The sequence below is a fragment of the Siphateles boraxobius genome, unplaced genomic scaffold, assembly GCF_051911475.1.
Source record: "Siphateles boraxobius isolate OS27281-9 unplaced genomic scaffold, OSU_SipBor_1 6, whole genome shotgun sequence".
Lineage (NCBI taxonomy): Eukaryota > Metazoa > Chordata > Actinopteri > Cypriniformes > Leuciscidae > Siphateles > Siphateles boraxobius.
In genome coordinates this window covers 34,835,749-34,862,620 of record NW_027509186.1, presented here as the reverse complement: position 1 = coordinate 34,862,620, position 26,872 = coordinate 34,835,749, and the positions used below count along the sequence as shown (strand labels likewise).

At 38.3% G+C, this 26,872-nt stretch overlaps 2 protein-coding genes across 7 annotated transcripts; both read left to right on the top strand.

The window, feature by feature from the left end:
• The first annotated feature begins 6,421 nt into the window (after positions 1–6,421).
• LOC143715324 (E3 ubiquitin/ISG15 ligase TRIM25-like) lies at positions 6,422–18,540 on the top strand. 3 transcript variants are annotated; one of them, XM_077207033.1, is made up of 7 exons: positions 6,422–6,573; positions 6,844–7,442; positions 7,679–7,774; positions 15,944–16,177; positions 16,753–16,906; positions 17,002–17,061; positions 17,276–18,540. In XM_077207033.1, exons 2-7 carry the CDS (start codon positions 6,882–6,884, stop codon positions 17,806–17,808), a joined length of 1,638 nt encoding a protein of 545 aa, XP_077063148.1. In that variant the 5' UTR covers positions 6,422–6,573; positions 6,844–6,881; the 3' UTR covers positions 17,809–18,540. The 3 variants fall into 3 exon arrangements, with proteins under 3 accessions (XP_077063148.1, XP_077063150.1, XP_077063149.1); XM_077207035.1 differs by having other exon boundaries at positions 6,441–6,573; positions 6,849–7,442; XM_077207034.1 differs by having other exon boundaries at positions 6,448–6,581; positions 6,880–7,442.
• Positions 18,541–18,669: 129 nt separating this feature from the next.
• LOC143715338 (uncharacterized) lies at positions 18,670–24,036 on the top strand. Of its 4 annotated transcripts, none has more exons than XR_013195719.1 (4): positions 18,670–18,886; positions 19,450–19,645; positions 21,192–23,718; positions 23,901–24,036. XR_013195719.1 is itself a non-coding variant. In XM_077207067.1 (3 exons), the coding sequence occupies exons 2-3, from the start codon at positions 19,561–19,563 to the stop codon at positions 22,226–22,228; spliced, it is 1,122 nt and encodes a 373-aa protein (XP_077063182.1). In that variant the 5' UTR covers positions 18,670–18,886; positions 19,450–19,560; the 3' UTR covers positions 22,229–24,036. The 4 variants fall into 4 exon arrangements, 2 of the variants coding, with proteins under 2 accessions (XP_077063182.1, XP_077063181.1); XR_013195718.1 differs by having other exon boundaries at positions 19,446–19,645; XM_077207067.1 differs by having other exon boundaries at positions 21,192–24,036.
• Positions 24,037–26,872: the final 2,836 nt, after the last annotated feature.

Genomic DNA, 26,872 nt, shown 5'->3' with positions numbered 1-26,872 from the left:
TCGAGTCAGTGACAGTTTATGTATTGTGATTATCTTTCTATGTGGTTTATAGACATCACCTTCTTCACACTCCAGTTTACTTTCACTCTCACACTGCCATTTTGTTTCCACAATGAAAACGAGGTTGTGTGTGTGTGTGTGTGTGTGTGTGTGTGTGTGTGTTTGTACTGTAGGGAAACTGTTGTGGTGAATTTCGACTGCCTGCCAAATTAATACCCCCCCCCCCCCCCCCCTCGTTGAAGTCGCTACCTGATTGCCTAATCTTAACCCCACCCCTAATCCTAACCCATCCTCCTAATCCTTAACCTACCAATACTAAGGGGATAATAATTTGGCTGGGTTCAGAAATCAGCACAACACAGGGTTTGTTGCTGTCTCATTCCTCGAAAAGTTATCCTTGCCAATTGTAGGAGCCCTTCAATTTGGAATAAACAGGCTTGGGAGTGTTTCCATACGGGTGTACTTTAATTCAGACGAGCGTGCTTAGCACCAACACTGTGCCCAGCGTCAACACCAACACCGTGAAAACTTAAAAGGAAAATAACAAAAGCAGTTTAGTCAGATACAAAATAATCCTTTGACAAATGCACTTTAGCAAGCTAGCATCACATTGATAACAGCATAGCAGGTAACAACCATCATGAAATGAATCTCATTACCATTTACATGAACGTATGAAATGAATTTATATGAAATAGTACATTACAATGAACCACATACCTCGCACCGCATATCAAAGGGTGCTAAATGTTGTGATCCAGGGGGAAGGCTGTCGCCATTAACTTAACTTGGACGTTAGAGAGCTAGCTAGCCACTTCGTAAACTATTCTCAAACTATTACTGCCAAACAAATAAGTACAGAGAAATAACACTTCAAAGGAAAAAAACTTTAGTTGAAGGTTACAGTAATATTTTCCAACCTCTGACTCTAAACATGCATCGTCTTATATCGTGCCTTCTTGTGTGCTTTACCTTTTTACGAGAGAGCGCGTGAGCATAGAGAAAATAGTCCCCCCTGCAGATGGCATGATGTCAAAATAAAAGTCACATGAAATAAAATATAAAAAACAGGATAATCATAATAAAACACTGCTAGTGGTCATTTACACCAATGTTCCTCGGTTTATTCTATTTGAGCACATTCTGGTGCGTTATGGCAAATTAATCAGACCTATCAAAATGATTCTGCTTGGTTTAAAAAACACAGAATTAAAGGTGCAATAGGTGATCTGGGAAATGCTAACTTTAGCCTGCTAGCATTGAAAGCAAACGATCCTATACCCTCACGGCAAATCGCCGTCCAGAGCAACGCCTCCTACAAAACACATGAACGCGCACAGACCAGAAGCGAGACGACCAGAGACAACGTTATTGGATTACATCAAGTATCATTCACCGGTGAGAAAACTTTACAGTACAGTAAGTAACACTACTACAATAATGAATGTAAACAACTGTTTGCCTGCCATTCTCGCTCTGTCTGCACAGCGTACGTAAATGCACTGATGACGTATGATGCCTGCGTGAACAGGCTGCGCAGGGGTATGCAGACACACGTTGACTGATAGGGAACATGTTATCATTTCATTCGGACTGAATGCAATGATTGAACAAACATTTTATGGTCCTACACCTTCCACAGACTATATATATATTTATAAAAAAACATTTAGTCCGCTTAACATAGTGATTACTATCAGGATATATGAGGATACTTTCAACCAGCATAACAAAAAATGTTTCTGTAGAGAATCACCTATTGCACCTTTAAAGCATATTATGTCATTTAGACATCACAGTCACACATACATTATTTTAAATACTAACTGGAAGTTGCTGTAAAACTGATGTTGAATGGTAAAAATTATATGATCTTTATTTATGTTGATTCAATTAAATGTTTTACTTGTGGGAAACAGGGCCATGTGAGACAACCGTGTCCTTTAAATATGGAGGCTGAAAAGGAGAAGGAGAGTAATTCTGTAAAGGAACAGGTAAATACTGCTGTGGATAATAACAGTGAGATCTGGGCTCTGGCCGCAACGTAGTGGCGACCAAAGAGCTCCGGTGTGCTGAAAAGTAAACACTGTGTTTGCAGCGTTCGAGGCGGGGGGCGCGCTGATCACAGCGGGCAGCCTGGCCGCACTCGGCTTCTCTATGACCGTTTGTGGAGAGAGAGCGAGCGGGGCGAACCCCGTGGGGTTTAACATGTCTGTGAGGGAATGTGGGCGCGGGACAGTGGGCACACTCACTGCACTGAGAACACCGTCAGCCTGAGCTGACTGAATATGTGTTGGTTTCGTTTTTACAGAAACCATGGGACATGTATTGTGTAGTGTTTGTGGGCACTGTGTCGTGGGCACATTCACTACGTTTAATGCACAATCGACATGAGTCGATTTTATTTGTGCGAGCCCTGTACTGTAGCGGGCTGTGTTTGTGTGTTGGAATGAGCACTGAGCAGTGGGCATTTTTATAACACTCATAACACCGTCGGCCGTGGCCGGAATACCAGAAAATGCACTCTTTCTGAGATTTATCTGGGTCGCCGTAAAAGCGGCGTTTGCGTGCAGGCAAGCGGGTTGTGGTACCGACTTGTTTACTGCAAAATACACTTGGACAGTCACATTGTTTGGAACAGAACGAGCGAGAAGTTTTGGTGAAAAACCGGCCGCAGCGGGATTTGAACACCGTCGTTTTCCTAGGGGGGCTAGGAAGTTTTTGAGACCTCGGGCTTTATCTCAATCCTTGGCCGGGGCCCACGTGCAGGGGGGCGGCGGCCAGCAGAACGAGAGCGCGGTCTCTGGTCTCGGGCCTGGCGGCGCTGAGGAACGGCGGCGGTGGGCTGCGGCTGCGGCTGGGAGCTCCGAGCAGACTGCTGTTTTGAGCGACCTGCTGCGGAACTAGAGCGGTTCGGTAGAGTGCTTCCACTGGAGGAAGAGACAGGTATCCTCTGTCTTTAGCACCGTCCACCACGGAGAATGCTGCAGAGACAGAGGTACGCAATCTGGCCGAGAAGGGGGCGTTCCAGGATTTCGCGACTTCTTCGTGAAGCTCAGGAAGAAAAGGCACGGGTCTAGACTGTGACGGGGCGCGGCCCTTTTGCAGGAAGCATCCGTCCAGCCGGTTGCGCGCAGGCTGCGCGGGCGCCTCCCACTCGAGGCCGAGGTTGTCAACGGCCTGTGAGAGCAGACGCATCAGCTCTGACTCGATGCCAGCCCTTTTCCCTGAAGGCTCGCGCGCAGAGGGGGGGAGGTCCACAGAGCTCGCCCAGTCCTCATTGTCCGATGCCAGGATAGAGTTGCAGCGGCGAACACACACTCTCAGCAGAGTAAAAGGATATTGACGCCGGAAAGCGTAGCAGGTACGGCGGCTGAAGGCGGCGAGGTGAAGGCCATCGACTTCAGGTTCAAGGCTTGTCCCGCAGAAGGCTTTTTCTCAACAGCGCGGCTTCTCACTCTGGATCCAGCGATGCGTGAGCTTCGCTGAAGAGATGAAAATCAGTTTGTATCAGCCTGTCGAGCTATATTTATAGGTCAAGGCCACGCCTATTTCGGCGGGACATGACGTAGTGGCGCGAAGCGCCCCAATTGGATATGGCGTCACGCGGGGCCTCTCTCGATAGGCTGCTGCTGTTGCCGCAGGTCAGCCAATAGGCAAGCAAGCCGCCTTGCCTATGTCTGCATGCTGCCGCAACGCGTTTTACATTAATTCAAAATTAAGGATAATTTTTGGCTTCAATATCTCGTGGAAAAGAGGTTTTCCCCGTAGCATAAGATATTACGCAGTACGAGAGGAACTCTCGTAAGAGAACCTGCTGTTCTTATAATCAAGAAGCATCACATGTTAAAGCTTTGATGTCAATGACATTGTACAACAAGCATGAACTCATTAATGATTATTTTGATTATTCCACGAGATCACACTTAAATGTAATTAAGTGGAGTAAAGGTTATGCGTATTTGGCGTGCTGTTTGAGGGGAGGGCTCCAAATTTTGGCCCAATCAAATCCAATCCACAGAGGAAGACAGGAAGAAGAAATCCAAAACACAGGAAAAGATAAATATAAAGAAACCAGTAACGGCTCAAAATGCTGACAGAGTGTGAAACGAACCGAACCAAACAAGACTCCATCCTGAATGAAGGCAAAAGGCATTTAAATAGACCGGGTGATGATCAAATTAAACAAGACACAGCTGACACAGATAAACTAATAATGAGCAGAGGGTTCTGGGAAATGAAGTCCGGGAATAACAGAGTCTAATGTAAACGGTGAGGGACTAGGCTGCCATCAGTTGGCACATGGCACCTGCAGCTGACAGATGTAACATATACTGATTTCAAAGTTAAGGATTCATTAGTTAGAAAATATATTGAACCAAACACTAAAATAGCATCTTAGTTAATACTTCAATATACTTTATTTTAGAAAAAACATCCATGTTTTGTGGATCGTCGTTACGGTACATTTTCGGTAGTGACAATAATGTTTTGGTAGCAACCACATCACATTACATAATTTTAACTTGCATACTAAAACACTACTAAAACATAAGATACTAATGATTTGCATAACTGTACTAAAATTTTGTTTATTTCCCCCAAATAAATGATTATGAATTCCCCTTTGTCACCAAAACAATGTTTCAGTCATGACTGTTTCGGTAGTGACAATTTTAGATACTTTTGAGCACATGGTTACCTATCACAGTTCTGAACAGTTGTACACACATGAAAACTAAATTTTATGTAATTACACCCCAAAAAGTTTGCTTAATTGCAGAAAAAAAGGTGTTTGGTAGTGACGTTACTTAAAGTTACACACAGATTTTCAGACTTTTGAACACATTTCCCTCAACATGATGGTACCTGTCTACAATGAAAGAGAGGCTATGAAAGAGAGGGACACACTGTTTTGGTAGTGACATGAAAATGCGGGACACATTTTTTGAGATAAAGTTTCATAATTTAAAAATAAAATATAAAATAAATGTTTTTTTTAAACTTCACTTTTTAAAAGAAATCAAAAAGATACTTTTAAAAACAACAATGGAACAAATTGAAAAAAAAAAAACCCCATTTCAATATCATTTTCACAAGTTGGAATTTAGGGGTTAGGGTTCGGGACAGCCACCTCCCAATTGAAAGTAGGGATGGCTGACGCGAAACAGTCGTTCCGAAGCTTTGCGAGATCCCGAAGCGCAGATGTTTCGAAACACTGATCCGAAGCGTGATTCAAAACACCCATGTCACGTGACTACGGCTAAATGAAGCTTCTGAGTGTTTCGACAGGTGGCGTGCTCCGCCGATTCAGCGTTTGATTGACAGGGTCGGGAACAGAACACACAATCGTAGCCTATATATGGGCCATTCTACAGAATTGGTGCAAACTGCTGTCCCACAACCAAAAACACATTTAAAAAAGCATTTAAGTATTCAAATTTGAGATGTTTACTAAGATCCTTCTATTATTGAATCCCACAATAATATTTAAAATATAATTAAGCTTAATATATATATATATATATATATATATATATATATATATATATATATATATATATATATATATATATATATATATATATATATATATAAAATCATCATTTAATGGGTACTTTCAATTAGTGGTGGGCAGATCGAGGCTTCGTGAAGCAATGAAACAGTTGAACCAAATGTGCCATATTGTGTCGAGGCTTCGAATCAATCCGACACCCGTCTCAACGGTGACACCTAGTGGTCACTTGCAGGTGTTGATCTGAAACAACCTTGACAACGAGCCATTAAAAAATGTGTTTTTTGATTATTGTAGCTATTTTTTTAATATGTGAAGCTTGTAACCTGTTGGCTCCTCACTGTGCAGAATGTTATTTTGGTCCTGAAAAATGAATATTATTAAAATACATCAAGCCACAATGTCTCACTTTTTTAGAGATTCTTATGAAAAATATTAACTTCACTTCTTTGGAAGGACTTAGCCTACTTTTAGATAATTTCTCCAGTCTTTGAAAAAATCCTCTCACAAAAACCCAGGAGGTCAAGATGAGTTGACTTCACTTTTTATACAGATGTAGGCCTACCTCTTATTTCGGTAATTGGTTGATTAACTGAGTGTGCTCCTCTTGAGTTCATTTAGGTTAATTATCTGAACGTGCTCCTCCCGAACTTTTCTAATACAACATCATTTTACGCACAGATTACTGGAAGTGTGTTAGAAGCATTTCAAACAAAGAAACACATTTTCTGTATTTTATTACAAACCATTAAACGACTGATCATTGGTGTAAAGAGATACGGGTAAAAAGAGTAGAGCATTAAAACTGCAAAGTCACGGCTTCACATAATCAATCTGTTTATTCTCTCTCTCTCTCTCTCTCTCTCTCTCTCTCTCTCTCTCTCTCTCTCTCTCTCTCTCTCTCTCTCTCGCTCGCTCGCACACTGAAAACCAGGAAGTTTGTGGATTCGAGAGAAACGAAACCTATTTCCCTGCTACACGAGCCTCTACTTAAGAATCCACACTCTTCTAGTTTGGTTAAAGCTGTAAAGGAGGGAATATTTATTCTGTCAAAGCAGGTAAGCACGTCAAACATCCTTAATTAATTGTTTTATGTCTTCTTGTTGCATTGAAAAAAGGGCATTCAATTATTACTGTATGAGTTTGATAAGAGTTCCATGCTAATTTGGACGATTTATGTTTATTCTTCTGGTTACGGATCAAGAGTTTAGGATTCTTTTATATTAATTCACAAAACTGTTAGCATTTTGTAGATTTTTATACATGCTCTTTCATTAATTATTTACATGTGGATATATGCACTTTCTTTAATGATTTACTTCTGGCAGAGCAGTTTCTATTTGAGGTACAGACTATCTGCAAAGAAATGTCTGAATCTGCAGCGAGTCAGTGTGTGGATCAGTTCAGCTGTACAGTCTGTTTGGATCCTCTGAAGGAGCCGGTGACGATTCCCTGTGGACACAGTTACTGTATGAGCTGTATTACTGACTGCTGGGGCCAGAAGGAGCAGGGGCCGCCGTACCGCTGTCCCCAATGCAGAGAGAGCTTCAGTCAGAGACCTCTACTGAAGAAGAACACTCTGATAGCTGAGATGATGGAGACGCTGCAGAAGACGTCCCTACAAACGGCTGCTGTGGAGTGTGATGTTTGCACTACAGAGAAGAACAGAGCTGTAAAGTCCTGTCTGCAGTGCTTGGCCTCCTTCTGTCAAACTCACCTGCAGTCTCACTATCAATCTCCTGCGTTTATGAAGCACAAACTAGTCGAAGCTTCCAGAAACATTCAGGAGAACATCTGTCTCAGTCATGGAAAACTACTGGAGATTTACTGTCAGGATGATCGTCAGTGTATTTGTTACTTGTGTATGGTTGACGGTCATAAAAACCACAACATGGTGTCTGTGGATTCAGAATGGACTAGTAAAAAGGTAATGAATGCTTACAATTTCAGGTAGATGATATTTTTTTTTAGTTGAGAATAATAATCAAAATTATTTATTTATTTGTTTTTAAATACTTGGGGATAATAATACATATCTTACCTCCTCATTACCTCGCTATAACTGAATGTTTTATTCTGATATGTAATAATTATAAGATGAGATTGGTAAGGTGTATATTTCTACTTTTATTTTATTTATTTTTTGTATGTTAACATCTTCAGAAAGAGTTAAAGGAGATAAAGGTGTCGTGTCAGAAGCTGATCCAGGAGCGAGAGAGAGGTCAGCAGGAACTCAGTGAAGCTCTGAAGTCTTTTAAAGTGAGTATCAGAAGATGCCAGTGATGTTTACAGTGCTTGTAAAGGATATGGAAGTAAAATAATGCCAAATGTTTTTGAAACAAAAAGCCTGTTGAATTGTACTACTTGGAAAAAAATATGCATTGCATTAACCCTGCTTGTATTTTAATGCATTGTATTTTTAGGGCTTGCATTTTTATGGGCTGAAATTTAGCATGGTTGAATATTTAAGCTGTGAATATTTAAATTCAAAACATTTCAAACACATTTTCATTAGTAAAATTTCAATAATCCATATTCACCTTTCATATTTCACTTCCAAAATATTCAAACTGATTAAAAATACAACCTATAATATTCAACAGGCGGTTTCCTTTCCATTTTATTTCGCTTTGCAAATTCGCTTCCACAAATTCAGTGGTTCAAATTCGACAGTAAATTCAACGTTGACATCCAGGAACTGCAGGAAAAGCAGTAGATTACCGAGCATAATCTCCATCTGCTGTTAGTCGACCTCACCAGAAGGGGGTGCAAGCGCGTGTTGTTGAAGACCAGAGCAACAGTTAGAGCAAGCCATTCATTCATAAAAACTCATTTACAACAATGTAAGTGTATCTGGGTGTAACCCGGGTTAAAAATTCATAAGGTTATAAGTGATGTTTGTAATAGGTCTATCATCTAATAATTAGAGCATATAAATAGTTTGATTAAAAAGGTTGAAATATATTCAAAAAGAAAAGTTATAATAAAAATGTTAAAAGCAGTTTTAAAATTGTTATATGTTTATTGTTTTAGGTAAGAGATAATGTATTTCTGAAAACTGTCTAAACCAGCATTTATGGGGTTAAGAGCAGGTGGGTGGAGTCAGCGCGACGAGTTGAAAGAAGAAAAAAGTACGAGAGAGTGAAGCAAACGAGTGAGCGTGACAGAGTTAATTTGTGAATTAGTAGTGCACAACCCAGTGTATAACTTGTGGCTTATGATTGTTTGCACAACAACCAGTGAGAAGAGTGACAAGCTGTATATTGAGAAACGGGAGGAATTTCTACACGAAGTTCATAGACTGTTTACTTTTGTGCTACTGCTAATGCTAACGTATAGGTTGTATAAGTATAGGTTGGAGTCCGTTCATTACAAGTGAAGGACATTTTCTAGTTAAAATTTGAGTCCCTCCGTTGAACATTTCGAGGGGTTTATCTGCTGTTTTCGACCTGAAGACAGGGAAGATATTCAGACGGAGTTTGGAGCAACCTAGATTTCTCTCGTGAGGTTACGGTGCAAGCGCGTGTTGTTGACGAAGCTGGTCTGTTGACTGTAGCAACAGTTAGAGCAAGCCATTCATTCATAAAAACTCATTTACAACAATTGAGCATGCATTAAGTTTTTTGTGATGATTATCTGGGTCAGTATATAGGGTAGACTGTGTACAGCTGAGACACCTTAAATAACTTGCGTGCGCAGCATGCACAAGTTGTGATTTTTGCAGTGCACGTGTATTAGTGTCCTCTTTGATCATGGGAAATTTTAACAACGTAAACATACCCGATCCGAAGATATCAGCAAAAGTTTTTTTTCTAAGATAAGATTTTCACTTCACCATGCACACTCCACCTTATTATCCTTATGTGACTGTTAAACGTAACTGGTGTCATCACAAACGTTATTCTGTGCCCTAAAAACTGGCATATTTCATGGTATTGTGTCATGCAAGATCATTGCAAAATCTAGAGAAATGTGCCAGGTGACCAGCGGGGTAAGTTGAGACACACGTGTATCAACTGTACCCCCGATAGATTTCTATTAAGAAACACACTGTTTAGTTGTTCAGTGTTATGATAACAGGTTTAACGTCGTAATTAGCCAGCATAGGACGCAAATGAAAATAAAATTTGATATTTGTGATATTTAAACTGTGTATTATTAATAAATATATTAAATATATTGTTCCTGTTTTATATATTTTAACCAGTGCTAATTTAAATAAAATTAATGAATTTAAATGGCTGAATAAATAAACATGTTGCCCAATTGTTTTTTTCTTTATTTATTATATTTGCAATGAACATTTAGTTACCTTTACATCATTAAAAATGGGTGTCTCAACTGTACCACATATGGGTACATTTGAGACAAAGTTGAAACAAAAAGCACCTTATTTTTATGAGCTAATTGTGGAAAATATAAACTACTTATGGGTATATTGATTGATAATATCCTAGTCTACAAGCTAATGAAATGTCATGTGGCATGTCATGTAGAAATTCACTTCTTTTCAGTATCTATTTTTGTGTGAAAAATCAAATCGCAAAAAGTGTCTCAACTGTACTCAGTCTACAGGATGATAAAGGCACAAAAGCTGTTTTTATGTTTCATTCATTAACTTCATTTATCATCCTGTAGACTGAGTACAGTTGAGACACTTTTTACGATTTGATTTTTCACACAAAAATAGATACTGAAAAGAAGTGAATTTCTACATGACATGCCACATGACATTTCATTAGCTTGTAGACTAAGATATTATCAATCAATATACCCATAAGTAGTTTATATTTTCCACAATTAGCTCATAAAAATAAGGTGCTTTTTGTTTCAACTTTGTCTCAAATGTACCCATATGTGGTACAGTTGAGACACCCATTTTTAATGATGTAAAGGTAACTAAATGTTCATTGCAAATATAATAAATAAAGAAAAAAACAATTGGGCAACATGTTTATTTATTCAGCCATTTAAATTCATTAATTTTATTTAAATTAGCACTGGTTAAAATATATAAAACAGGAACAATATATTTAATATATTTATTAATAATACACAGTTTAAATATCACAAATATCAAATTTTATTTTCATTTGCGTCCTATGCTGGCTAATTACGACGTTAAACCTGTTATCATAACACTGAACAACTAAACAGTGTGTTTCTTAATAGAAATCTATCGGGGGTACAGTTGATACACGTGTGTCTCAACTTACCCCGCTGGTCACCTGGCACATTTCTCTAGATTTTGCAATGATCTTGCATGACACAATACCATGAAATATGCCAGTTTTTAGGGCACAGAATAACGTTTGTGATGACACCAGTTACGTTTAACAGTCACATAAGGATAATAAGGTGGAGTGTGCATGGTGAAGTGAAAATCTTATCTTAGAAAAAAAACTTTTGCTGATATCTTCGGATCGGGTATGTTTACGTTGTTAAAATTTCCCATGATCAAAGAGGACACTAATACACGTGCACTGCAAAAATCACAACTTGTGCATGCTGCGCACGCAAGTTATTTAAGGTGTCTCAGCTGTACTCGTGTCTCAACTGTACACAGTCTACCCTATACAGGTCCTTCTCAAAAAATTAGCATATTGTGATAAAGTTCATTATTTTCCATAATGTAATGATAAAAATTAAACTTTCATATATTTTAGATTCATTGCACACCAACTGAAATATTTCAGGTCTTTTATTGTTTTAATACTGATGATTTTGGCATACAGCTCATGAAAACCCAAAATTCCTGTCTCAAAAAATTAGCTTATTTCATCCGACCAATAAAATAAGTGTTTTTAATACAAAAAAAAAAAGTCAAGCTTCAAATAATTATGTTCAGTTATGCACCCAATAGTCAATACTTGGTCGGGAATCCTTTTGCAGAAATGACTCCTTCAATGCGGCGTGGCATGGAGGCAATCAGCCTGTGGCACTGCTGAGGTGTTATGGAGGCCCAGGATGCTTCGATAGCGGCCTTAAGCTCATCCAGAGTGTTGGGTCTTGCGTCTCTCAACTTTCTCTTCACAATATCCCACAGATTCTCTATGGGGTTCAGGTCAGGAGAGTTGGCAGGCCAATTGAGCACAGTAATACCATGGTCAGTAAACCATTTACCAGTGGTTTTGGCACTGTGAGCAGGTGCCAGGTCGTGCTGAAAAATGAAATCTTCATCTCCATAAAGCTTTTCAGCAGATGGAAGCATGAAGTGCTCCAAAATCTCCTGATAGCTAGCTGCATTGGCCCTGCCCTTGATAAAACACAGTGGACCAACACCAGCAGTTGACATGGCACCCCAGACCATCACTGACTGTGGGTACTTGACACTGGACTTCAGGCATTTTGGCATTTACTTCTCCCCAGTCTTCCTCCAGACTCTGGCACCTTGATTTCCGAATGACATGCAAAACTGAGCAACAGTCCAGTGTTGCTTCTCTGTAGCCCAGGTCAGGCGCTTCTGCCGCTGTTTCTGGTTCAAAAGTGGCTTGACCTGGGGAATGCGGCACCTGTAGCCCATTTCCTGCACACGCCTGTGCACGGTGGCTCTGGATGTTTCTACTCCAGACTCAGTCCACTGCTCCCGCAGGTCCCCCAAGGTCTGGAATCGGTCCTTCTCCACAATCTTCCTCAGGGTCCGGTCACCTCTTCTCGTTGGGCAGGGAACTACAGTAACATTTTCCACTGGTGGCACTTGCGCTACTAACTTTTTCAGTTACTAGCGCAAAACATGATTTGGTCGCACAAATTATTTATATAGTAAGCCGCTCTGGATAATAATGACCAATAGTGAAACTGTATTGCATACAGATGTGCTTTTTATTTTACTCTCCATCTTTTAAAACACATGCCTTCTTGTTTTCTTTAAAAATGGTTGGGATAGATTTACTGCAATAGAAAATACAGTAGCCTACACAATAAAGTGCTAAATTAATTTCTTTTGGATTTCACCATGCTATGGTTGGCACAGATGGGCAGACTTCTGAACTCTTAAGGAAAAGTAAAATAAATATAATATGTCATTGTGAAGCTTCAATGATTCGTGTTTGAATTGTTTTGACGCAGTTACAAATTTGGACAGTCCTGCAATTGAAGGCCCACAGAATTTACAGTAGGGCTGCACGATATTGGTAAAAAAATGACACTGCGATATTTGATTTTTCTGCGATATATATTGCGATATAAAAACAATTTCACCAGATGACTTGAATAGCTCTACTTGGAAAGAATGAATCATTCTAGAATGACTCTTGAGTTCAGTGTTGGACAGATCAGTTGTTATTTTAACCATTCATTAAAGTGAATCGGTTCAAAGGAGTCAGTTCGCGAATCGGACGTGTCATTAACGGACCACGGCACACGTTGTGTGATTATCCTGGCAGTTTAGGACATCGCACAAGATTTGTCTCAACACAGAAAACATTTCATCACCAGGAAGATTTTTTGTTTTGTTTATTGAAAGAGTTGTTTATGCCATCTGAATGTGTGGAAAGCTTTTCAGAGAAGATGAGGCAACGTTATTTTAGCACAATTCACAACCAGTGGTAGTTCAGAAAAAAAAAAACTTCGGTCTTCCGACCTTTTACCATCGTGTATTCTCAAAGATATTCAGTCAACTCAATTCATTATTATGAGCGAGGGAGGGAGAGAGAGAGCGCGCGCGCGACTGGGGCTTTCACTCTCTCTGCTCGTTCTCTCAGTTAAACAAGCGCGAATCCGCGAAGCCAATTTGATGTGTTGAATGCTCAGAGCGCGTTATAAAACGTATTCTTAAAATACACATTTCTGTTTTAATAAATGCTCATAGTAAATCATAGCATATTGCCTAAAACATTAGGTAGGTACAAAAATAATCAAACGGTGATACATTTGCGACCCATTAAAAATTAGGGTCGCAATGGCATTTCAAAAGGTCGCATATGCGACCATTTTGGTCGCAGTGTAGTTCCCTGTTGGGCAGCGTTTTTTTGCCACACCTTTTCCTTCCCACAGACTTCCCACTGAGGTGCCTTGATACAGCACTCTGGGAACAGCCTATTTGTTCAGAAATTTCTTTATGTCTTACCCTCTTGCTTGAGGGTGTCAATGATGGCCTTCTGGACAGCAGTCAGGTCGCCAGTCTTACCCATGATTGTGGTTTTGAGTAATGAAACAGGCTGGGAGTTTTTAAAAGCCTCAAGAATCTTTTGCAGGTGTTTAGAGTTAATTAGTTGATTCAGATGATTAGGTTAATAGCTTGTTTAGAGACCCTTTTCATGATATGCTAATTTTTTGAGACAGGAATTTTGGGTTTTCATGAGCTGTATGCCAAAATCATCAGTATTAAAACAATAAAAGACCTGAAATATTTCAGTTGGTGTGCAATGAATCTAAAATATATGAAAGTTTAATTTTTATCATTACATTATGGAAAATAATGAACTTTATCACAATATGCTAATTTTTTGAGAAGGACCTGTATACTGACCCAGATAATCATCACAAAAAACTTAATGCATGCTCAATTGTTGTAAATGAGTTTTTATGAATGAATGGCTTGCTCTAACTGTTGCTACAGTCAACAGACCAGCTTCGTCAACAACACGCGCTTGCACCGTAACCTCACGAGAGAAATCTAGGTTGCTCCAAACTCCGTCTGAATATCTTCCCTGTCTTCAGGTCGAAAACAGCAGATAAACCCCTCGAAATGTTCAACGGAGGGACTCAAATTTTAACTAGAAAATGTCCTTCACTTGTAATGAACGGACTCCAACCTATACTTATACAACCTATACGTTAGCATTAGCAGTAGCACAAAAGTAAACAGTCTATGAACTTCGTGTAGAAATTCCTCCCGTTTCTCAATATACAGCTTGTCACTCTTCTCACTGGTTGTTGTGCAAACAATCATAAGCCACAAGTTATACACTGGGTTGTGCACTACTAATTCACAAATTAACTCTGTCACGCTCACTCGTTTGCTTCACTCTCTCGTACTTTTTTCTTCTTTCAACTCGTCGCGCTGACTCCACCCACCTGCTCTTAACCCCATAAATGCTGGTTTAGACAGTTTTCAGAAATACATTATCTCTTACCTAAAACAATAAACATATAACAATTTTAAAACTGCTTTTAACATTTTTATTATAACTTTTCTTTTTGAATATATTTCAACCTTTTTAATCAAACTATTTATATGCTCTAATTATTAGATGATAGACCTATTACAAACATCACTTATAACCTTATGAATTTTTAACCCGGGTTACACCCAGATACACTTACATTGTTGTAAATGAGTTTTTATGAATGAATGGCTTGCTCTAACTGTTGCTCTGGTCTTCAACAACACGCGCTTGCACCCCCTTCTGGTGAGGTCGACTAACAGCAGATGGAGATTATGCTCGGTAATCTACTGCTTTTCCTGCAGTTCCTGGATGTCAACGTTGAATTTACTGTCGAATTTGAACCACTGAATTTGTGGAAGCGAATTTGCAAAGCGAAATAAAATGGAAAGGAAACCGCCTGTTGAATATTATAGGTTGTATTTTTAATCAGTTTGAATATTTTGGAAGTGAAATATGAAAGGTGAATATGGATTATTGAAATTTTACTAATGAAAATGTGTTTGAAATGTTTTGAATTTAAATATTCACAGCTTAAATATTCAACCATGCTAAATTTCAGCCCATAAAAATGCAAGCCCTAAAAATACAATGCATTAAAGTCCCCATGAATTCAAAATTGACCATACTTACTTTGTTTGCCTAAATTGATCGTTTTGTGGTGAACAATTCATCCATGCAAGTCAATCCACACAAAAAAATTTTTTGGCTTCGTAATCTTTAATCAAAATCTGAAATTTCCCCTCCCCTCTGCATTGGAGGACCTTTCCTGATGACGTAGGTTTGACGGTTTGGGTGTCTGCTTAACATCCGTAACGACGCCCCTCCAACTGACAGTACACAGGCTGCCTGTGTGTTTGAATGAAACACCTACTTTTCTAGATCCAATCAGGTGCTAGTTGGAAAAAAAGCCACGCACACTATTTTGCCTCATTTAGTATTCCGTTTCTCTCGGAAATACGTCACAACACTGGAGAAAAGTCGTTTGCAACTTCCGGTTCACGGGGACTTTAAAATACAAGCAGGGTTAATGCAATGCATATTTTTTTCAAGTAGTACAATTCAACAGGCTTTTTGTTTCAAAAACATTTGGCATTATTTTACTTCCATACCAAAAGCAAATTGAAGAAAATAAATGAAAAAAAAAAAAAGTGGTGTGTGTGCATGTATAGAAAGAGAGCGATCCATTGTGTGAATGCAAAATCTTCTCTGGAAATGTCACTTTTGGGGTTTTATGATTATTGCCTATTATTTAATGGTTTCAAATAATTGAAATTGGTCTTATAAATGCAGTATTTAAGCTGTTGTTCCTGTCCAACAGAGTTCAGCGCTAGAGAGCATGGAGGACATTGAGAAGGTCTTCACTGAGCTCATCTGCTCTCTTGAGAAGAAACGCTCTGAGATTAAAGAGCAGATCAGAGCTCAGGAGAAGACTGAGATAGATCGAGCAGAGGAACTTCTCAAACATCTGGATCAAGAGCTGACAGAACTCAGAAAAAGACAAGCAGAGATTGACAAACTTCTGATTACTGATGATCAGATCCAGTGTCTGAAGGTAATAGGGCTGTAGCTATTGATTCTTTTATTAATCGAGTATTCTACAGATTATTCCATCGATTAATCGAGTAATCCAGATCCACAATTTTAATTCTTCAAATAAGGTGACCTGTTTGAGTAGTAATTCAATACTTTCGACTGTTTCATTAGGATCAAATAAAATAATGTGAATTTAAGTGATCAAATGTATCTGCAACAAAGTTCAAGTTCAAGGAAGGAGGCAGACGTTAAACACAATTTGAATCATAAAATAAACAAACAACAATAAGAAAGGATCTGAAGCAGTCGACTGCGGCGTAATAAAAACTGCAAGGTAAAATATCCTGCGGCTTTCGGCCCCACTCTGCTTCATACCACTGTAACGTTAATAAAACTTTAATACATTTGCTCATCCATGAACATGATTTCTGCCAGAGTCATGACTCCCATCAGATTCCCGGCTCTGGAGGTGAAGTCGACAACTCCAATGATTCCACACTCTTTCACGCCTTTATTATTGTTTTGAATAAGCGACCTCTAGTGGCGAAACTTGCATACTGTGCCTTTAAGTCTGAATTATTATTCTCATTTCAGAGCTTTCAGTCTGTGTGTGTTTTACCCACATTTGAAGACGTTCCCAGCTTCACTCAACACACTCATCTGTCTTTTAAAGACATTTCAATCTCAGTGTTTAAGGAGGTTTTGGAGGACGTCTGTCAACAACAATCAGCCAGAATATCTCGTGAAGGTATTTTTTTTATCAATAAAAGGTGTTGATTCATTCACAGAATTTTAGATTTCATATAAAAATTAAGCAGTCGATTGTGTTTCTTACCCCTTTAGTGTCAAATGTCCATGTCTCTGAGTCTCCAGAACCTGAAACTCCAAATGGATTTTTGCAGTGTAAGTTGAGTTTTATTTTTATATATTGTTCTCTCACACAATTGCTGAATTATAGTTAATAATACTTATTAACTGTTTCTATTATCTATTGAAAAATATTAAATAATTAATCTACTTATTGTTATCAGTAACTATTAAAATGTGACATTGTGAAGGGAAAGTATGGATGGTAGTGCTTTATTTTAATATTTATTTGTCCCTCCATCTTCATCAGATTTCTGTCAACTGCAACTAGATTTGGACACTGCACAACAAAACCTCATCTTGTCAGAAGGGAACAGAAAAGCATCACATTCAGTTAAAGCTCAGCAATATCCTGATCACCCAGAGCGATTTGATGGATATTATAATGTCCTTTGTCGAGAGGGTTTGTACAGTCGCTGTTACTGGGAGGTCGAGTGTGGTGGGAATGACTGGTCTGTAGCAGTTTGTTACATAGGAATTCGTCGTAAAGGAAAAACTAAAGACTGCAGACTGAGGTTTAATAACAAGTCCTGGAGATTGACCCGCTGTCAACAGAATTTTTATGTCAGACATGATAATAAGCAAGTCTCAATCCCCTCATGCTCCTCTAGAATTATAGGAGTGTATCTGGATCACCGAGCAGGAACTCTGTCCTTCTACAGCGTCTCTGACACAATGACTCTCCTTCACAGAGTCCACACCACTTTCACTGAACCCTTATACCCTGCGTTTGGGGTTAGTGCAGGTTCATCTGTCAGGATCATAGAGCAGAGGAGAGTTTAGATCAGTAATTAAATACTAAGAAAATATCCTAAATTTTTTACAGTTAAACGTATAGATATACATTTGTGGTTTTCTGTGTCACGTCACCACGTTCCTGTCAACTCTTTACTATCCTGTACGATAAAAGATAACAAGACGATTGCAGTTCATCATTAAAGCCACAAGGTGTCCCCTTTAGATTGCAATGTCCTTTGGTGTTTCACAAAAGTTTTCATTTTTGTGTGAACTATTTTTCAATGTAAATCCTACTGGCATTTACAATTAACCAATTCTGATAGTCAAGATTAGATATTTGCAAGCTTGCTATAAAATAGCAAAGTCACAGCAGTAAAGTTTACGAAATCTGTCAAGAAAAATGGCTTTTAGAGCTGTCAAAGTGCTTACATTATTGCATTAGATTAAGCATGTTTAACAGTGTTAATAAATGTACCTAATTTGGCATTAGCTGAGTCATTCTGCGTGTGTGTGAGAGAAAATATCTTTTTAATTCTACTAAATTGGCAAATGACCTGCCATACACTGAAATAAGAATCACAATCTTACCAATCAACCATGTTTAGAAGCATATATTGGAGCTTGCCTGGGTGTCATTTCATGGCAATTGTCTGTTCACTGTATACTTTACATGAAAGAAATGTGTAAAAATTGACATGCACGTGTGAATTTTCTGTTTACATGTCACACATTGCTACAAAAATAAAAGTACTTTATAGGACATAGCCTACATGAAAATGTGCACATTCTTTTTCTGTGTACAGCAGCATTAATTTTTCCCTAATTAACTTATGAATTCTGCATCTTAAAAGCTCAGTGTGATACAATAGCTTTCAGATAGACGAAACTGACATTCCACAAATCTCTTCATTTTTTGGTCGCAAATAAATATTTCCAGTAGGTGGCAGCAAATCACTGAAGGGTTTTAGAGTTTGCCATACAAATCCAGAAGAACAAGAGGATGCGCATGCGCAGAGAGCAACTCAAGAGATGATGCGACTGTAGAAGTATGAAACGCATTATGAGCTTTGGTTTATTAATAATTAGATTAATATGTTGGCAGGGAGTTCTTCAGAGACTATGAGTGAGTACATTTCTGTGTGACAAAGAAGATTTTATTTTATGGCTTAATGTTATTAGAAACTTTCTTTTCTAATGTAAGAATTGATGTTTGTGTTGCGTTAATGCACATTGAACGTACTGTAAATTACATGTAGAATTAGATATTAGATCTGTTCATATTGTGTATAGAGTGGATCTCAATAAAAAGAATAGGATATCTTAAAAAATTACTTTATTTGCATTTCACCTTTAACTTGTTTCTTAGTCATCTTTCTGAGTGCACAAGTCATTGTACACTAAGATTACTTTTGGCTTTGTGACGAATTCCTTATGTTTCTCTATTGTCGTTTTGGAGAATGCATAAATGTAATGTAAATGTAAATCTCTGTTGTCTATGTTTGGTTTCTAATTAGTTTCTTTATTAATTGAATAATAGGCTATAACGTGTGCCGTTTCATGCTTGTGAAAGCCCTGGTTACATAAGCACTCTTCATGTAGAGCTGTTTTATATGCGATTAATATATTACTGTGTATATATATATATATATATATATATATATAATATTTATTTATTTATTTAGCCAGATCTGGTGCCCCTGCCAACACATCATCAATAAAAACTGGGAATTTTCATATCATCATACAAGAGAAGGGAAACTCCAGATGTTAAAGCTAGGTTCGGTGTGACTGTTAAAGATGGCGTTTGTTGAAGTAGAGATTGAGGACACGAGTGATTCAGAACCATCCAGAATCGATCATGAAGATACCGAGGAACAAACAGGTTGGTGTCCATTATTGAAGGCAACAAAACAGATGTTGTGTCAGTGAAATAAGCAGTATGTGAATGGCAAATGATACAGAAAATGAACGACATATCACCCACCATATCGGCATCGGCAGATATATGTTGATATTTAAAGGGATAGGTCACCCAAAAATGAAAATTCTGTCAGTATTTACTCACCCTCATGTTGTTCATCTCACCCTCATCTTACCAACCCCGTAAGACCTTCGTTCATCTTCGGAACACGAATTAAGATATTTTTGATTAAATCTGAGAGCTGGATCACTCCTCTATAGGCTTCTTCAGGGATTGAAACTTGCCAGCCCCGAAAAATTATTAAAGACATCGTTAAAATAGTCCAAGTGACTACTGTGGCTCAATCTTAAGTTTATCAAACGACGAGAATACTTTTTGTGCGCAAAAACAAACAAAAATAACGACTTTATTTCAACCATTAATTTCCTTCTCTGTGGGCCTCGAGTCAGTTCACTAGTGTAACAGCATACGCTTCTGTTGTTGTACGTCACACGCATCACACACATGACCAGCGTCGGCCAGTAGTGAGCCTACGTGTGACGTAGCACTACGCAATCACACTACGTTAACTGACTAGATGCCCACAGAGATGAAATGAATAGTTGAAATAAAGTCGTTATTTTTGTTTGTTTTTGCACACAAAAAGTATTCTTGTCGCTTGATAAGATTGAGCCACTGTAGTCTCTTGGACTATTTTAACAATGTATTTAATAACTTTTTTGGGGCTGGCAAGTTTCAATCCCTGAAGAAGCCTATGGACAAGTATGGAGGAGTGATCCAGCTCTCAGATTTAATCAAAAATATCTTAATTCGTGTTCCGAAGATGAACGAAGGTCTTACGGGGTTGAAACAACATGAGGGTGAGTAAATACTGACAGAATTTTCATTTTTGGGTGAACTAACCCTTTAATGTTATCGTTATCGGCCCGATAAGAAAATGTGTCCGATATATTTAATCTGATAAATAATGAATTATTTCCTTCAGTTGAGACACTTCAAATGCGCACTGTTCACCATGATGTTTTTAAATTGCTTAAAATATGATTGGAATCACTTTGAAAAGGAAAATACAGTTAAGTGCAACATGTATAGCGCAAGTCTGTCATATAGTCTACATAAAATTATTATGAGAACATTATAATTGTGTGCTTGAGACATGGATTTAATGGTGAGACTTTTGTTTATGTAATCAGTCTCAAAAACGATATAAAGATTTGGATTTATCGGCCAATATATCCATTATCGGCTTTCAAATATAGAAAATTATCGGTTATCGCTATCGGCCAAAATTTTCATATTGGTGCATCCCTACAGAAAATGCATCTGAATTATCATATTATTGTATAGCAACTGTCATCCACGATTTAATTGCATTGACAAGAGAATGACAGAAAGAACCTTTGGCACATCAAAGATCTGATACTTGATACTCACAGACCGATATCTGATCTCTGTTGATTTCTGCTATTAAATCAGGGTTCACTTAAACTTAATATTTTTATTTTAGATTGGATGGAAGTGAAAGAGCAAAGACGAGAACTGAATGAAGCGGAGGAGGAACATTGTAACTTGAAAAAGCTGCACACCTGCTCTCGGTGTGGAAAGAGTTTCAGACATAAATCATCTCTCAGGAATCATCTCTCCGTTCACTCTGGAAAGAAGCCCTTCGACTGTGATCAGTGTGGTAAATATTTTAGCTCATTGTCACATCTCAACAAACACCTAAAAATTCATTCAGACGAGAGGCCTTACTTGTGTACCGTTTGTGGAAAGAGTTTTTCACGCCTGGACAGTTGTAAACAGCATCAGAAAGTACATAATGAAGTGAGAGATCATGTGTGCTCGAAGTGTGGGAAGAGCTTTACAACAGTTGGCCAGTTGAAACAACACCAAATAATTCATACTGGAGAAAGACCTTACAAGTGCTCATATTGTGACAAGAGTTTCACTCAGTCTGGAAACCTGAAATCCCATGAGCGAGTTCACACCGGAGAGAAGCCGTACCACTGCACTCAATGTGAAAAGAGTTTCAAAGATGCAACCGGTCTCAAAAATCATCTGCACCTTCACTCTGGAGAAATGCCATTTAACTGTGAGCATTGTGGTAAAGATTTTAATTCATCATCAAATCTGAAAAACCACCTGAAAGTCCATACGAATGAGAGGCCTTATGTGTGTTCTTTCTGTGGCAAGAGTTTTTCACTGCAGGAAAGTTGTAAACTCCACGAGAAAATACACACCGGTGTGAGAGATCAAGTGTGTAGTGTGTGTGGGAAGAGCTTTGTTACGCCTGGGCATCTGAAACGCCACCAGAGGATTCATACTGGAGAAAGACCTTTCAAGTGCTCATCATGTGACAAGAGTTTCTCTCTGTCTGCACACCTGAAATCACACGAGCGACGTCATACTGGAGAGAAGCCGTACCACTGCACTCAGTGTGGACAGAGGTTTAGACATTCAAACTCTGTAGCAAATCATATGAAAAAGCATTTTCCCAAAATTCACAGTGAGCAAAATTCATCCATCCAGTTAGTTAGTTTGTAGTGCTTTATCGGTATGAATAATATTGTACATTTGTATTGCCGAAGACGTAATTGCAGTGTTTTTGCATAACATTTTAACAGTGCACAATTAGAATAGTGCAAAACAACATGCAGAGAAACAAAACTGATGAATATAAAGTAAGTAGCATTAGCCGCCATGAAATGTACAACTCTTATATTTATGGAATATTTCAGTATTTATTATTAATTATTTATTTGTTAACATCATTATTTTTTTTTTTTTAGGGATAGTTCACCCAAAAATGAAAATCATTTTTTATCACTAAACATTTGGTGGGCCCATTGACTTCCATTGTATTTTTTTTCCATACTATGGAAGTCAATGGGGTCCATCAACTGTTTGGTTACCCACATTCTTCAAGATTTCTTTTGTGTTCAGCAGAAGAAAGACATTCAAACAGGGTTGGAAAAACTTGAGGCCGAGTAAATGATGACAGAATTTTCATCTTTGGTTGAACAATCACTTTAAATTCATGTCATGTGTTATAATCTTGAATCAAAATAACTTCAACTGACATCTCTTCTCTGATGATGCGTGAGGGCGGGGCAACCTGTCACTCACATGAGATCGACCAATAGAGGGTATGCATTGATGTCACTTTCCCGCAGGAACACGCCTCCTCAGCCGGACTGAGTGGCAGAAGAGCTGCTGCGTGACTGGATTTAATAGGGGAAACTGCGAAAACGCGAGTAAAACAAAAGATTGTTAGTTTAAACTAAAGATTGAACTTGATATAGTGTTCCTTACAACTTACGAAAGATCCAGTGATTAATGGATATTGACATGCAGTCAGGAATCATGTTTCGACGCCGGGGAAATTCATAAAGCAAATTAGCCTGTGAACGATTTATATAAATAACATTTCTGATAAGTAGGTCTTAATCCATGTGATCACTTATATCAATGTTATATATATCATCATATCGTCCAGCCTTAAAACTTGTATAGTTTTTTGTCAGTGTTTATTTAAATACATCAAATTATGCAGAATACCCGATGGTAAATATTTAATTGATGAATTGTCAATACATTATATAACAATACAATATTATAGAGTATGATTTTAGCCCTAAATTCAGCATTTTGACACAAAAATAACTGCAAATCCACCTTTCGCTGCCTGTAGTCCAGTTGTTTCTGTGAATTGCAGCGATCCATTTCTTCTCTGTTCTGTAGCTTTCGGCAATCTGTAAAAATTTAAAATAAACCTCTGATTTCTTGTCAAATGTAGTTGTACAGTCAATCGCAAAGCTCTTTCCCATTGTAGATGCGTTTTGTATGTTTTTCGCTGCTTTTCAGCACTTCTGTTTCTGCCAGACTATTTACAAGAATTAAATCGGCCTTTCAGTCTGCATGCGAGAGATCAGAGCTTCACATTAACCAGCTCCAGAGTTGAATAAGTTTCATGTAATGAAACGCATTATGTGTCAAGAGGCCTTTCATGAAAGGAGGTTTAGTGAAAACTCAGAGTATGTTAACCCTGAAAGGAGGGAAACTCTGGGTTTTCCACTTCAGAATGGGAGGTATCTCAAACCCGAGTATAAGCAGAGTAAGTCTAGCCTGTTTCTAAAAGAGAGATAACTCAGAGTCAGTTACCATGGTGATTTACTCGGTTAACCGGTGGGCAGGAGGTTTTCTTCGGTAAACCCAGAGTTTCTTTCCGTTTCCTCTACCTTTTTAAAGGCATACGCGATTATTATCATTGTTTTTATCTTATTTCAAGTACAAATATCAAAAAAGTCTTAAATCAAGTTGCATTTTTTATATAATAAAAGTGATATAAGATATTTTGTCTTGTTTCCTGTATGGCGAAAATCTAAATTAAGCGCATTTTACTTAATTTTTTTTTAATCTGCCAGTGGGGTAAGAAAAATAATCTTAAAGGGCACCTATTATGCCCCTTTTTACAAGATGTAATATTGGTCTCGTGTGTCCCCAGAATGTATTTGTGAAGTTTCAGCACAAAATACCCCACAGTTAATTTATTATAACCGTTTGAAAATGTCATTTTTGGGGCCTGTTTTAAAAAGAGCTGTTTTGGTGTGTACCACCTTAAATGTAAATGAACTGCATATCCCCGCCCTGCCTTTGGATGAGGGCGTAACTTGCATACCCATGGCAATAAACAGTCGGTAGAAGCAGAATGGCTGAGAGTGAGAGATGAGACCCACTGTTTTGTATGGCATTCAGCCGTACATGTTTGAACCGGAATCAGACCCAGATGATGAAGAGACTCCGGGCAGAAGAAACACAAATGAGAATGGACCAGGACGTCTCGGAATGGTTATTTGATACAGTTATGTACTTATAGAGTTGCAATTGCGTCCCCTTTGCAATTATGGATGTGCAACACACACACAGACACACACAAACTGTGATAACGTTGGCGCAATTTTTTGAAACTACAAACACAAATACTGTGATAAACTTTGCTACGTACAAAACGAAATTACATTTATGTGATGTTTCTGTCTGCACGCCAATATCCCTCGTTCTACAGCTTCGTGTCGATGTGCTGGCCTTTGTATAAACATAGCAATTTTGATGTCTTGTCTTTACAGAAAACATGCACAGTTTTTAATAAAATATCTTTAAAAAATATATTTATAAACGTGTGGTTACACACTATACAAACAAGGTTCAAATTATATACACAGACATCCTACGACGACAACTTTATACGCATTTGTTGTTGAATTGGCTGACATCGACTGAAATGACTATTTGCTCAAAAATCATAAAATACACTTACTTTTACTGGAGGTGACGTTGGATCACGAACAGTAGGCAACGATCCGCACTTGAGGATTAACTTTGAAGCAAGACCTGCTTTGAATTGACCCTCGTTCACAAAACAGTCTGTCCGAAAATGATTTGCGCAAACATAAATGTATTTTGGAAGTTTAAAGCTATGGTATACGATTTCAAAGATTGTTCATTATTAATATCCTCGTTTAGATGCTGGTTATGGTTATATAGTACAATCCTAACAATATGAATAGAAAAAAGAATGAGTTTAGAACATTTCATGTGTTGCTAATCTTGCGTTGACGTGTACTCAAACGTGACATTGAATTGTTGATGAAGCAACTAAGTTCAAGTGTCTAAAGGCAATTTTACATATGATGTGTGTCCGATGTTTACTACCGGTGATCACAGCTTGACTCTGAGCTACGTTGTTCAATTCGTTTCCCGGTGGGAGGGATCAGGTAGCACAGAGGGGAGGGGTGTGTGTGTGGAGGGGCCGGATGAGTTTTTTAAAACTTCCCTAACGTCTCAGGCTTTCTCGAACGATTTTTAACATCGTATACTATAGCTTTAAGTGGCACCTTTCCTTCGTAAATAAAATCCATCCACTGCGTTTTCAGTGGCTCTGATGTCGGAAGTAAGTGAAAACTACCATGAACATTATTACATCCCACAGCAGAACACTTATGTTTCTTAGGAGACATTTTCGACAAGGCAGCACAAATCGTCAGAACACCGGCTGTCCTTGAAACAATGGAGGATGGTGAACAGATTACCGAGGGCGGGGTCTATGCCAAAACCACAGTGTCAATCAAACCGTCGGTGGGGCTTGCTCAATTCTACGTCACACTGAGCCGAATCTTAGAACAGTTCGTTCTGAGACGGTGCTTATGATTTATTGAGATTGTAAAAAAAAAACACTGGGTGGATTTTTATCATTCTAGGGTGGTTTTGCTCACACACTGCCAACACACATTTATGTTCAAACACCATGTAAAAGTGAATTTTGCATAATAGGTGCCCTTTAATGCTAATGGAAACAATATTATTTTTCTTACCCCATTGGCTGATAATTAGCAAAATAAGAAAAAAAGACACTTCAATTATTCTTATGTAGAAGATGCATCTTGATTCAAGAATCTTTAGATATTTTGCCTGGAAACAACAAGACAAAAATAATAATTATTTTATTTTTTTGCTGTGCAGTACATTCACTCATTGTACATATTGTACATCAACATGCAGGTCAAAAATGGCATGTCCTTTTATACAGGATCCTGTATAGATGTATAGATGAGCAGAGGGATTTTTTATTTTTTTTGCAATATCCACATTCATATTTATTTGAGCGGTACCATTTTGGTAGTTTTTCTTTTTATATTACTTCGAGGATGCAGAGCTAATTAGTAATTAATTAGTACACTCTTTCTGAGAATTTTTGTGTTGTTTCCTGGGCACAAACCTGTGCTGTGAGAGCCGTCAAAGTGGAGTTTCAGTAATTGCAGGTCAGTGGTGTAAATGATTAAAACCGCTATATTCTGCTGCCAGGCCAGTACCTGGCATTGTCACCTTGTAAAGAAACACTCCGCGCCTATAGACTTTAAATGTAATACGCATGCGTGCAGAAGCATGAAGCCAGGAGCAACAATTACACCAGAAAGGATATGGATTACTCCTTTCTCAAGCTTTTCACCCTCCGTCTATTAAACTCTTAGCCCACAATGAACCTCTGTAAACTGCACTCAGGTGTCCACATAGCCTACCCATAATTCACTGAGATATACCACCGCTTTTAGTTTATTAAGAGATTGATTATTCAAGGCTGCGATTGTGCAGATCAGACAGAGACTGCTGTCTTCAGCTTCAATGCGGATC

Coding starts and splice junctions, on each gene's coding strand:
- LOC143715338 (XM_077207067.1), top strand. CDS start 19,561: ATGGCGTTTGTTGAAGTAGAGATTGAGGACACGAGTGATTCAGAACCA. Junction 19,646..21,191: donor AGATACCGAGGAACAAACAG/GTTGGTGTCCAT, acceptor TTTTTATTTTAG/ATTGGATGGAAGTGAAAGAG.
- LOC143715324 (XM_077207033.1), top strand. CDS start 6,882: ATGTCTGAATCTGCAGCGAGTCAGTGTGTGGATCAGTTCAGCTGTACA. Junction 7,443..7,678: donor CAGAATGGACTAGTAAAAAG/GTAATGAATGCT, acceptor TAACATCTTCAG/AAAGAGTTAAAGGAGATAAA. Junction 17,062..17,275: donor TCCAAATGGATTTTTGCAGT/GTAAGTTGAGTT, acceptor CATCTTCATCAG/ATTTCTGTCAACTGCAACTA.